Raw genomic sequence first — 13,790 nt, forward strand, 5'->3', positions numbered from 1 at the left:
AAGTTTCTCCAGTGTGTGATGTGTGTGTTATTCCTTGATTTCCAGTTCATGAGGATCATGTTCTTGGCGATAGTTAGGGCTACGAGGAGTAATGGGCAGTTTGTTTTGCTCAGACTTATTGTTGAGATGTCTCCTAGTAAGCACAGTGAAGGGATAACGGGACGAGGCAGCCCAGGAGGCAGAGCCATTTATAAATGATTATTAAAGTGACTGAGTTGATGTGGGGTTGTTGCTTCAGCGCCACTGACATGATGACTGGTGCACCGCAGGGCTCTGTGCTCAGCCCGGCCCTCTTCACCCTCTTCACCCAGGACTGTTCCGCCACATATTCCTCCAACACAATAGTGAAGTTTGCTGACGACACCACTGTGGTGGGACTCATCTCCAACAACAACGAGACACAAAGTGGGGAGGAGGTGGAGAGGGTGGACAGCATCAAATTCCTGGGGCTCTACATCACTAAAGACCTCACTTGGTCCCTGAACACATCACACCTGGTGAAGAAAGCCCAGCAGAGGCTCTTCTTTCTGAGGATGCTCAAACAAGCTGGCCTGCCCCCTGTACTTCTGGTTAACTTCTACAGAAGCGTGATCGAAAGCATCCTGTGTCAGTGCTTTACTGTGTGGTATGCCAGCTGCACAGCAGAGAACAGGAGGGACCTGGCCCGTGTGGTTAGAACAGCACAGAGGATTGTGGGAGTTACCCTGCCTGACCTGGACACTGTGTATGCTGGCCGCCTCCAGAAGAAGGCCAGAAACATCTGCACAGACACCACACACCCGGGTCACTCTGTTTATTCCACTACCATCAGGAAGGAGATACAGGACCATCAAAACCCGGACTAACAGGCTGAGGAACAGCTTCTTCCCCAGAGCGGTTTCCTCCATCACCCCCCCACCGCCACCCACCACCCCACCCAGCTCACACCGGACAGTGCTGAAACAAACATAGTCAATAGCACGACACTGTAACCAAGCAAATTTTTCACTTTGGAGCCATTGATGCCTGTGCTTTATCTTGTTTTATCCTGTATATATTTATTTAATGTCTTGTTTTTAAATCATCTTGTCTTAATGTTTTTATACACTTTTTAACTGTTGCTGCTGTACTAATGAGTCGCCAACTCAATTTCGTTGTATATTCGTACGATGACAATAAACATCCTTATCCTTATGATGAAATCAGAATTTCCAATTTTCATGGCACTGGTTAGCTTTTGTTATGTATTATGTATAAGTGGAAATGTTGTCCTGATGGTGTTGCTTGAGGAGAGGTTAGTAGAACATTAAAACAATAAGGACTGGGGACCATGAATATAGTTAGCAGGTAGCCCTTACTTGTCGAGAACCACTGTCATGGACCAAATTGTTGATTATGTTGAAATTCGTGTCAAACGCCAAACGCCCCAAACACTATCAGTAGAGACCGGACCAAACTATGTGTATACATGCGTGTGTGTAAACCTTATGGTACAAACAATGAATTGACCCTGCCTTTATGACGCACCATTAGCCATTGAATATCTATCTGAACGTCTAATCTCATGGCATTTTGTTCAGAAGCTGTTGGGGTATCTTACTTGTTGGGGGGACTTAGGTGTGGGAGGTAGATAATTGGAGTGAAACAATCTACCCCACTTCAAATAAAATGAGAGGCTCAACATTGATACTGATTCTACTCTGTGTGCTATGATGTCTGCTTTTAGGGCATTTGCAATGAATGTATAGATGCATTGCTTGAGATTTAATGGAAAATGCTAAGTTTTTAACTGCCACTCTTTAATGATGTAACCATTGGGTTTTTATGTGAACATTATTACATTAGGCTTTTCCCAGCTCTTACAGCTCTTCCCACTCTTCTAATGATACAGTTACATGATGCGATGAGGGCAGAGGGCATCAGGAAGCAACAGAGTTCATTGGAATTGCAGTCTTAGGCCCTTTCCAGCTACTTATGACTTGTTACTGTTACCTGCAGTGAGAAGACGCAGCGCAGGCAGAGAGCAACCATCACTACGGCCAGCAGCGCGGTAGCCACGAGGCGCATGTCACCCAACGACTCCACCAGGGGAATGCTGCCCACCTGCCAGTCGTAACACAGAACGACGGGGGCCAGCAGCAGCCAGGCGTTGAAAGACAGCAGGTAAGAATAGGTCAAAATCCTGAGGTGAGGGGATGGAGATATGGAGGATGTGGAGAAAGAGAGAAGATGGATGTGAGGCAGATAGAGGGACGAAAGAAGAGAGACAAAAGTTGAATCACACAGTGGTCAATAATCAAACCTAACGAGAGTCTCAATCAATCATTTTAATCATTCTGTTTATCTCAATACTAAAGTTTACAGAAACAAACCAACAGGAGGATGCCCAAAGTTGAATATTGATATGAAGTCATTCTCTAACCTGACATTTAGAGCCCAATCCCCTGTGCGTATCTAATGGTACAACCTTGTCATGTTGCAGATCAATTTGCCTTAAACTTGTTTGCTTTACTGTAGTTGTCTTTTTCTGTCTTTCTGTCTCTCAGTAGGTTCAAGACCTGCATCGCTGTCTAGAGTAGCTATCTGTCCACAGGGCGGCAGCTATCTGCTGTGGTTAAGACAGCCGGGGGTCGGACAGAGTGGCAGCTGGTCCGAGGAAGGAGGTGGAATGAGTAAGGGTCAGAAAGAGAGAGAGAGCACGAGCAACGTGGGTTACTTCAGTAAGCCCAACAGCAGGCAGGCACACAGACACACAGACACACACACAGAGACACACACACACACACACAGAGACACACACAGACACACACACACAAACGCTGTACAGATTGTAAAGCCCTCTGAGACAAATTTGTGATTTTGGGCTGTACAAAATAAATTGAATTGAATTGAAAAACGAACCCTCTGTCCCCCCTGTTGAGCTGCATGGACAAAGAGCCCTCAACATCAAAGGGCTCTTCCACCACTGACACCATGACCACCCTCCCTCCCCCCTCTCTGTGACGACTGGCCAGGTGAGAAGACAGCTGGAGAGACTCCAGCAAGGCAAGGCTGAAGGACCTGATGGCATCAGCCCCAGGGTCCTGAAGACCTGCGCCATCCAGCTGTCTGATGTCCTGCAACACCTCTACAACCTGAGCCTGAAGCAGGAGGAAGTCCCGGTGCTGTGGAAGACATCGTGCCTGGTTCCTGTACCTAAGAAGACGACACCATCTGGCCTCAATGATTACCGACCAGTTGCCCTCACATCGCATGTGATGAAGGTGCTGGAAAGGCTGGTCTTGGCCCACCTCCAACCGCAAATGAAATTCTCACTGGACCCTCTGCAATTTACATACCAGCCCCATGTGGCCCAACATCGACCTGGACTAGACTGTGTCTAGTCCAGGTCGATGTTGGGCAAGACCTGTGCCATCGGTGCATAAATGGGTATGAATGGTAAATAGTTGTGATGGCAGGTGGCACCTTGCATGGTAGCCCCTGCCATCAGTGGATGTTGAGTAGTCGGAAGAGCAGAAAAGTGCTATACAAGTACAGTCCATTTGCCAGTTACTGTTGGAGAGAGAGATGGGTATAAACAGAGGCTAGTGTCAATAGGCATACAAAGACTTGTCTTACGCGCGCGCTCTCTCTCTCTCTCACACACACACACACACACACACACACACACACACCCCCCCCAAGGAGTTGCTGACAGGCCGTTTAGCATGCAGCAGAATGTACTCCACCTGCCATCAAAGGCCATGAATTCAATTCTCTTTTCCAGATCTTGCAATACCCTTTGAACCACAAATGATCACACACCTACAAACACATGAACGGGAGTGAGGGATGAAGGAGCAGGACAAAATGAGTCATTTGTCTGGTGGCGCCTGAGTGTTCTGCTCTTCTGAGCCTCATCTGATGGGAAGCGGATCCAGGCTTCAGGTGGCAGCAGCCTTCTCACAAACACATGCCTGCAGCAATACAATGAGTGTGAATACTAATGTCAAATGAGTACACAAAGTAATTCAATTCAATTCAATTCAATTGAAAGCAGAAACATTTTCGTCTTGTTTGAGTCGAGGCCAAGGATGAGCCCGTTGCTGCATGTCTTAACCTCTCCCTCACCTGGCTCTCTAATAAAAGCCCAAAATGATCTTAAAACATGACTGATTTTATTCACAACTAAACAACTGACAACTGGAAACTGAAGGTTGTAGGATAAAGTGCAGAAATGCAATGAGGGTTTCTGGTCTGATACATGTAGACATGTTCTGTTCAACTTATGTATTTAGAGATGAAACCAACATCGGAACCAGAATAAGCATAAGACGAGAGCATAGCCAGAACACGTCGGCAGGTGCTGGATCAAAATCAAACTGAAGGCAAAAGTCAGACTAAAGAGCAAATCCAATTCAACAGAGAAACGTTTCAAACTCACAGGCACTTCTGCCATGCATTGTCAACTAGACATCTCAAAGCACAACAAGCAATAGGACTATTTAGCACAAACACATTTATCACTAAAGTGGTTGTAATCGGCATCATAGAGAGTCAATCTGCTCTCAAACTGGACCAATCAGAGCAGAGCTGGATAACTCCTACTGATACTCCCATCTAAGGGACAAACTGTGCCTCTATAGAAAGTTGTATTATTAATGAAAACAAACATAAATCGAATACATCAAAGATTTTGGTAAATGTAACACATGAATCAAATAAAACGTACGGAAAATAAACACTGATCATACACAACTACTAGTAGAGGTACAATGGATCATAAAAGTGACTGTTCATGGTAAATGGACTGTACTTGTATTTCTCTTTTCTAGTCTTCTGACCGCTCAAAGCTCTTTAACACTACACGTCATCATTCACCCATTCACACACTGATGACAGGGCTACCAGGCAAGGTGCCACCTGCCCATCAGGACCATCTAATAATTCACACCAATTCACTGATTGCACAGCCTTCGAGAGCAATTTGGGGTTAAGTGACTGGTGGAGCTTCTGATTGAGGGACGACCCGCTCTACCTGTCTGGTGAGGCTAACCTGAGCTATTGTCTATAGCTCTGGAATCAAACCAAGCAATACATTTCAGTCGTTTCTCCTTGTTGCCAAACTAAGTTATTAGGGTTCAAGCCCCTAATGACCGCTTGCTGCCTCCTGTGGATTTGCTTTTGGCAATTGAGCTGCTTTCCTTCTGTCGGTGAGGGAATACTGGAGGCTCAGCCAGACATCAGGGAGCAGAAATAATGAGAGACAAAGATGAAGGTGAAGCAGGAAGGACAGCGATATGGGAATCCGCTATAAATTTCCCAGGTGGCCGAGGGAGAGACAAACTATTTTTCTCTGACGCTCTGCTATTAACTGACTAAATGATATGCTGTTAGGGTTAACCATTTTATGAACCCATGTTAGGGTTAACCCTAGACTGCAGTGCATCATTCGCTTTGCTGAGAGGGTGATTGGCTGCAATCTGCCGTCCCTCCAGGACTTGTTCGCTTCAAGAACCCTGAAGCGAGCAAGAAAGATTGTAGCCGACCCCTCTCAGCCTGGACACAAACTGTTCGAGTCCCTTCCATCTGGCAGGAGGCTGCGGTCCATCAGGACCAAGACCTCACGCCACATCAACAGTTTCTTCCCGTCAGCAGTCGGGCTCATAAGTAAAGCCTGGGACCCTCACTGACTTTGTCATCCCCAGGACAATTTCCTACTGTTACACACCCTTGCACATCTTTTTTTATTAAAATAAACTTGCCACTTTACTATTATTTGTTTGTTTAACATACTTTATTATTATGTCTCATATTATTGCACTGTGTTTATTGTTATGCACCATTCACCTCGTTAAATTCCTTGTATGTGTGACGTACTATAAACAGCAATAAACAGTTCTGATTCTGATGTCCTGTTCATAGCAAACTCTGCATTCAATTCATGTAATCCGGGCCGTATCAAATCATTCAGATCTTGCCAGCAATTTTCATATCACGGCTCAGTTCTGATACAACATATTCATTGGTTTTATGTGTTTTTTTTTATTTCTCAAATTCATTGCATTCGGGTAACTGATTCATATTCATCATGTTCCGATAGATGCTTGCCTATTTGTCGTATGCTAAAACTACATTTTCATTGGCCTGCATTTGCTTCATATTTGCTATATTCTGCTCAATTCTGTTCTTCATAGCTTCTGCAAAATTCCTATTCATTGTATTTTGGTAAGTGGTGTTACACACTTGCAACATGGTCATTTCATATTTAATATACTGGGGAATATTCATTTAGTATACAACACCAGGATGGAGTCTCATCTCCAAAGACTCACTATTCATGTTATTATGCACATGTAACTAAATGATGTTTCACTGTAAATGAAGTCTCTCCTGATTGGATTAGGAAAAGCTGACACCTAAAATGTTTGTCATTTAATTGTGTTCATTACTAAAAGAAAGTATTTAATGAAATCCTGGTTCATTTCTGTCAACTGACTAATCAATTAACACAATACGTTCCAGCACCTATCTTGTGCCATTTGTTGGATATTGTTATTGATTATAATGATAGAGAAAAAACGTTTCTCAGATCTATGCTTTGTCATTTAATCAAAATACATACTAATAGTGATAGTAACTGTATCATTGTATTATACAATTCTTAGTGGTTTTAGACTCCTGAAAGCCAAATACACTACAAGGCTGACGTCAAAGTGCCATTGTATATTTATGACTCACAAATAGATGAATGTGAATTGACACATTCTGTTATTTTCACATTGAAACAAATGTTATCTGAAGAAAAAATTAAAAAAATAAAAACATCAGCTTTCTTTTCGTCTGTTGCGTTGTTTTTGTGTCTGCGTGCTTGTGTGTCACTGACCTGGTAGTCAGGTGTGGTGAGAAGGAGGCGGGGTTGTCCTGTTCAGAGAAGAGGGGCATGGATCCTCCCATCAGCCACAGCCTGAGTGACATGATGATCACCACCTGGAGGAGGGAGGGGCAACATGTGAGTACAGTTACAATTCACCATTAGTTTCCTGTTTACAGGGTGTAAAGCCCTTGCCCTTACATTTCAGTCCTGTGCCTGAACGACAAACATGGCTACCGTTAGTACTTACAGCTTTCAAGATAGCAGCTTGTGGAAGACTCCAGTGATGAGCAATCAGTGCACAGGCAGGTAGCCAGTCAATGATTTGATCCAGGTCTAATAAAATGATTGGATGGGCTTATTACAGACAGCCACAGATACGTGCTTTTTATTGTTTGTCAGAGCATTTGAGTTGTTTGTTGTCAGGATGTAAAGACAATTTCAACAAAAATAACAAAACATGTTTTTAAAGCGTATTACTGACCCAAGCTTTAATTTGAAAGTTCAGTACGGCGGAAAAATCCTTTATCTACTCTCCCTTTCCTCAGACAGAAACCCTAGTCTGGTAATTATATCCAAGTTCATGCTTGACATCAACTGGGAAGACAAGCTAATGGGGAAAAGCACCCAGGAAATTGCCAACATACTGGAACAAACCATCCATGATGCCATGGTGAAGTGTATCCCCCTGAAGGCGACCAACCTGGACACGACAAGGAAGAAAAAACCACTGTGGTTGAACAAACAGGCTCTACAAAAGGTAAAGAGAAAATACCACACCTGGATACGATACCTAAATACCAAAGACGGCCAGGACTACCAGACATACATCACAGCAAGGAACGAGGCGACTCATGCGGCAAGAAAGGCTAGACGGGATATTGAGCACAAGCTGGCAAAAGACTCACGCACCAACAGCAAAGCCTTCTGGAACTATGTAAACAGTCGCAGAACAATTAGACCAAATATCGCGGATCTGAAGAACAAGGATGGAACCTACAACAGCGACGACAAGAGCAAAGCCAATATTCTAAACGACCAATACTCAGGTATTTTCACCAGAGAGGATACCACCACCATGCCAACATTCACAGCAAAGCTGCTGACCTAAGACCTGCGGATTTCGATTACAGAGGACAGGATACTCAAAAAGCTCAGATCCATCAGAACAGACAAATCCCCGAGGCCTGACCAGATCCACAACCGATTACTTAAGGAAATGGCTGATATCCTTGTTTCACCTTTGTGTAGCCTGTTCAATACAAGCCTAGCCAGCGGCGAGGTACCCGTACAGTGGAAAACAGCAACAATAACCCCCGTCTTCAAAAAAGGTGACAAGTCTGACCCAGCAAACTACAGGCCCGTTTCACTTGCGTCAGTAGTGTGCAAACTCATGGAAAGACTGATTGCTGAAGACATCAGGGAGCACCTGAAATCTAACGACCTTCTATGCAAGCAACAGCACGGCTTCACGTCCGGCAGATCAACAGTTACTAATCTACTGGAAGCAATCGACATCTGGACTGAAGCCCTTAGTCACAAGCTTCCAGTCGATATTCTCTTCCTAGACTACGCTAAGGCCTTTGATACGGTTCCACACAAGAGACTTCTCCTTCAACTTTCAACCTTTGGCATCCAAGACAACATACTTCAATGGATCCGTAACTTTCTTACCAATCGCAGACAACGAGTAGTGGTAAATGGACAATTCTCTGATTTTGCAAGCGTCAACAGCGGGGTACCTCAAGGCTCAGTACTTGGCCCTTTGCTGTTTGTACTATTTGTGGCTGATATACCGGATTTCCTCAACAACTTTGTCCTGATGTTTGCCGACGACACTAAGATCTTTGAAGTCATATCACAGCTACATGACACGCAGCACTCCAGTCTTCAGTGTGACTTGGACCATCTCCAATCTTGGGCCCAAACAATGTGCATATTATTTCACCCAGATAAATGCAAAACAATGCACCTCGGGAACACTAACCCGCAACGCACATACACAATGAGGAACAATGATGGCACAACCCACCAGCTTCAAATCACACAAGAAGAGAAAGACTTGGGTGTAATTATCGACCGCAACCTCTCATTCTCCAGGCACATCCAAACCCAGGTATCCAAGGCCAACCGAGTGTTAGGAGCAATCAAACACATGTTTAAGTCCTTGGATCAAACATCATTTCTCCACCTGTATAAATCCTTGGTACGTCCTCACCTCGAGTACGCCTCAGTTGTCTGGTTGCCCAAACTCAAGCGGGACAAAGACGCCCTGGAACAAGTTCAGAGACGCGCAACTAGACTAGTGCACGGCCTCTCAAATTTCTCATACCCAGAAAGACTTGCCAGCCTCAACTTGCAAACGCTGGAATTTCGACGTAAACGAGCCGACATGGTCCAAACTCCGACATGGTCCAATACTGACAGGAATTGACAGCGTACAATCTGACAGAAGTTGTGAAGTATGTGGCAATAGTATGTTCAAAAAATCCCTCGGCACCAATACAAGAGGTCACGATCTGAAACTACAGGTACAACACCAGCCTGGTCCACGGAAACCTTTTTTCTCAAGTAGAACAACACCAGTATGGAACAGCCTGAGTCAAGGAACAGTTAGTGCCTCCTCAGTCAACGCATTTAAGACCAGCCTAGGGAGAGAATGGCAACACCATCAAAGCCAACACCAACACATATTCTCCTACTAGTTCACCGTCCAGTTCCACGTTCTGCATTAACATATCTAACAAACCTTGAGACTCAACTATTTACGGATGAGGATCAAGCCATCACCTTGGTTTAGGGTCTCAATACTCTTAAAGATAGGGTACCTAATGACCTTTACTAAAGATAAATAACTTTTTAAAGCCATATAGAATATCCAGTCATCTATCTTTCACACTTTCCAATACTCTGTCCTCCAGTTGGTTTCTCAACAGGCATACTAGGCCAACTGTTGCCAAAGACTTGCCAAATTAGCAAAGCAATACACTGTCAACAGCGGTATGTTACTTTGCTCTCCTGTTGGTACTCCTGCCCGTTTCTCTAAACTAGGGCCGAGCCAACCGCCATCTACAGTTGAGTGGTTTTGGGACTGCGGTGTTCATTGGTGGTGTCACTTTGTGTTGGATTTGGGAAGACCGCTTGTGGCATTGGTTGTGTTGAGCTATTTGGGTTGTTTACTGGGAGTGGCTGGGGGTTGTAGATTTTGCGGATGGACCTGATTTGCGGTGGGGGTTACAGTGCAGCTGTATATGTATGTGTGTGTATGTATATATGCAGTATGTATGTAATATATATGTGTGTATGTGTATATATGTGTGTATGTGTATGTGTATGTGCATGTATGTATGTATGTATGTATGTGTATATATATATATATATACACACTGTATATATATATATACACATTTCTATTTCTATTTTTATTTTATTGATTATTTTATTTCATTAATTTCGTAGTTTATTTTGAACGTATCCAACGGTCTCACTGAGCTTTCTGCAGCAAGGCCGAGATCCTCCTTGTGGCACTGGCACCGCAGTGACTAGTCTGTGGCATGCGTCAGTCAGGCATCAGTCAGGCGTCAGTCAGGGGTCAGTCAGGGGTCAGTCAGGCGCCACAACAGTAGCAAGCGAATGGCACTCGTTCTGCACCCGTCAAGAAGCTGCCGAGCTGAGTGGGCAGAGTCACATTTCCTGAGAACACCTATTGTTGTCAGCTGCCGTAAATCAGTTTTATCATCATAGTATGGATTTTAGTTGAGTCACCTGATCCACCCGTTCTCTGTTTACATCCTGAGAGTAACCACGTTGTACTTTTTTGTTTCATTTTATTTAAGAAGGATTTTGTTGGTTTTGAAACAAAAGGGACCATAATACACTCTTTCCAAATTATTACTTTTATAGTCTTACAACAATCGGCTAAAATAATGAAAATGAATCATCCGTTTTATTATCATTTAAAAGTATATAAAAACGTTTTAAAATGAAAACCCATAAAATGTCCAATCCAAAAATACATGTCTGAAAATATCTTCACTCTTCCTCTGCTTATATGTAGGTGTCAGTAGGTACCACAAGCTGCCAGTGACAATAGTTGTCAGAGAAGTGCCACCAGTAGTCAGGGGAGTGCCACCACTAGTCAGTGGAGTGCCACCAGTAGTCAGGGGAGTGCCACCACAACATTTCTATGTAATATTTAGCAACTGTTTTCCAAACAGTCATCATTTTCAGCTGTATTAATATGCAACTCCCCAAAAATTATAAACAAAACTGTAGAAAGAACATATCCCACTATGTATCGATCTTAACATCTATGTTCTACTTTGGAAAATGGCCAACAGTAATGGTAAGTATTTACAATTGGTAGGCAATTGACTTGCATGCAGAGCCACCAGTCTGGTACTTTTTAATATAAAGGTGAAAAAGAACTCACATAGCCAGAGATGAGGCAGGCTCGCTTGATGAAGGGGCTGCAGATGTGGTGGAGGTCCCTGAATCTGGAGCCAGACAGGTGACTGACGGACACACAGACATACAGAAGATCAGTCAGACTTTTTCTGTGGGCTTAAGTCAACACTCGCGCAGTCCTCCAGTCAGAAGGGCTTTCTAAACAAACATGCTGTCTTTTGAGTTTTGTGATTGTAAACACACAAAACTCTATTTTCTACAGTGTAAACCAGAGCAAAGCCCTCACAGGTATGAAAGGTTTGGAGGCAGAATAGGGGGACAGAGTTGTTCCTCTACTGAGCAGGTAGCAGAGGTAGTCACAGAGCCGAGGCTGGCGTCTGTGTCAGGATGCACTAAGCTCCTCTCTCCTCTTCTCTCTCTGTATGAATTCATGTCCCATTAATGCTCATTACTAACTCTGCTTCTTCACCAGAGTCTCTCTGCTTTCTCACCTGTGTCACATGTGTACAGATTGTAAAGCCCTCAGAGGCAAATATGTAATTCATGATTTTGGGCTATACAAAAATAAAATAAATTGAATTGAATTGTGTGAAAAGAAACAGCCACCACAACGGAACGGGTGTGACGTCTTAATTATATCACACCTTGTGTGCCCCAACCACCAGGCAGCAGTCAGCAGCTAAACTACAGCAACCGTGAATGACAGCAAATTGGGGAGACAACGAAGTGCGGGAGCTCCTTAACCTCCGAGCAGAGGACATTAACCAGCATATAACACGGATGGTATGGACGGATGCAAGTCGCTGCCTGACGCACGCATTGTACATTACACCAGACGCCAGCGTGCTTTCTGAAATCATCCATCTGTGTGAAAGGGGCTTCTGTTCTAATGCTGATGCTGACAAGAACAAGACAAATTTAAAGATTTCATTAGAAACATGACTCCCTAAAGTAAAGCGATCATTTTTTTGTTCCTGATCATCCAACTTGGCGTTACCTCCACTGTTGTGGCAACACAATGATGTGCACCATTCTTCAGAAGTATGAGGCCACAGAGACATTTGACACAAAGCATCTGTTGATGGAGAAGGCTAATCAGAGGTTCAACCAGCGACTGGGAGGTGCATCTTCAACATGTACTGTGCAGGAAGCTGAAGCGGAGGACAGTGGGTGAGACACGGTGGTCAGCAAGGAATGGGGTGAGTACCAAACACCATCTTCTGGTACTCACCTCAGTACCTGACTAAAAAGTGAGGTCTGACCCATCTTCTTCATCTGTGGCACAGACCTCCATAGTTGTCCATAAACACATCACTAAGGGACATCGTTGCACTGGGTGACATGCTCCTTCCTTAACATGAACACTGTAGATTATTTGGACTCAATCCCACGTATAATGTCTTGCTGCCCCAAATACTCACTGGAGCACCAAATGTGGATTAATCCGCTGCTGAAAATAGTACCGAACAAATGAAAATGTTTGAGTAACGTTTGATAAAAACTACAGTAAGCTCTTTTATGAAATTACTGAGCCTTTTGAAAAAAAACGAAACTATATTTGCTTGGTGTTTTTAAAGATTTACATCTTCAGTAGGAACCAATGGGCTTGGAGCTGAGAGCCACAAACAGGAAGTCAGAATGTTTTGACGAACACATTGTTGGTTTTGGTGTTTTCATGGGATTTGTTGACAACCACAGACTTATTCTTAATAAATACTTGGCTGCATCAGATTAGAAATCACCAATTATTCTTACTGGTTTGAAATGTCTTATGTTCACAAGTCAGTCCACGCCATCACAATTCTCTTACATTGACAAATCAGGCCCTAGACCCTTTGAAACCTCGACATTCAGATTATTTATCTGTGACCACTCAGTATTTTTGTCACTGATTAACATCCAGTTTAATTTCTATTTGTCTGCATTCCTGCACTTTTTGTAACAAAGTCTTCAAAGTCACCATCCATTCACACTTTAGTTGATCCAGCCTTTCAGAAAATGTCATGTATGAACTGTCCTCCCAGACCCCACAGCTCTGTTCATTAGCCTGAGGTAGAAACTAAAGGAGCCTAAGAGAATAAGAGGGGGATCAGACAGGCAGGTAGTGAAAGGAAAGCACGGAGAATCCACTCAACACCCCATAACTTTGAGATGTTTCCTTTGAGCAGACCTTTCAAAGCATCGCAGAAACGGGGAAGGAAGCGATCTCACAGGAATTCTACACATATTCTGTCTTCCTCACACTTTGTCTAGTCTTTTTCATCTCTGCATCTCAGTCTCTTTGCTCTCTACTCCCTTTCCCTTTTCTATATTTGCTCTGTCTGTTCTGCTGAGGATTGAGGAGCCAAGAGACAGAATGACAAAGAGGAATCAGACTCTGAGGACTCTGCATTTGCCTGACTTACGTGAATGAATTTTGTTTGCAAAAAAGCAAGGCTTTTGTCCCTGCTGATTACCAGTGAACTAGTTTCTAGAGAGGTGCGATGCATTTAGTACATATATATATATATACACATATACATATACATATATACACATATACATATACATA

The 13,790-nt window shown here is 43.6% G+C and overlaps 1 protein-coding gene across 1 annotated transcript in view; it reads right to left on the reverse strand.

Moving 5' to 3' along the window:
- The window catches only part of LOC116395783 (protein O-mannosyl-transferase TMTC1-like), a 40,376-nt gene extending 27,538 nt beyond the window's left edge, over positions 1-12,838 (reverse strand). The window contains exons 1-3 of the mRNA XM_031869904.1: positions 11,265-12,838; positions 6,845-6,948; positions 1,972-2,161 (exon numbers count right to left, since the gene is read on the reverse strand). Coding sequence (XP_031725764.1) covers positions 1,972-2,161; positions 6,845-6,936 — 282 coding nt within the window. The 5' untranslated portion in view covers positions 6,937-6,948; positions 11,265-12,838. The remainder of the gene's footprint in view (positions 1-1,971; positions 2,162-6,844; positions 6,949-11,264) is intronic.
- Positions 12,839-13,790: the final 952 nt, after the last annotated feature.

Source organism: Anarrhichthys ocellatus, unplaced genomic scaffold (genome assembly GCF_004355925.1).
Source record: "Anarrhichthys ocellatus isolate YVR2014 unplaced genomic scaffold, GSC_Weel_1.0 scaffold49, whole genome shotgun sequence".
Taxonomy (NCBI): Eukaryota; Metazoa; Chordata; class Actinopteri; order Perciformes; family Anarhichadidae; genus Anarrhichthys; species Anarrhichthys ocellatus.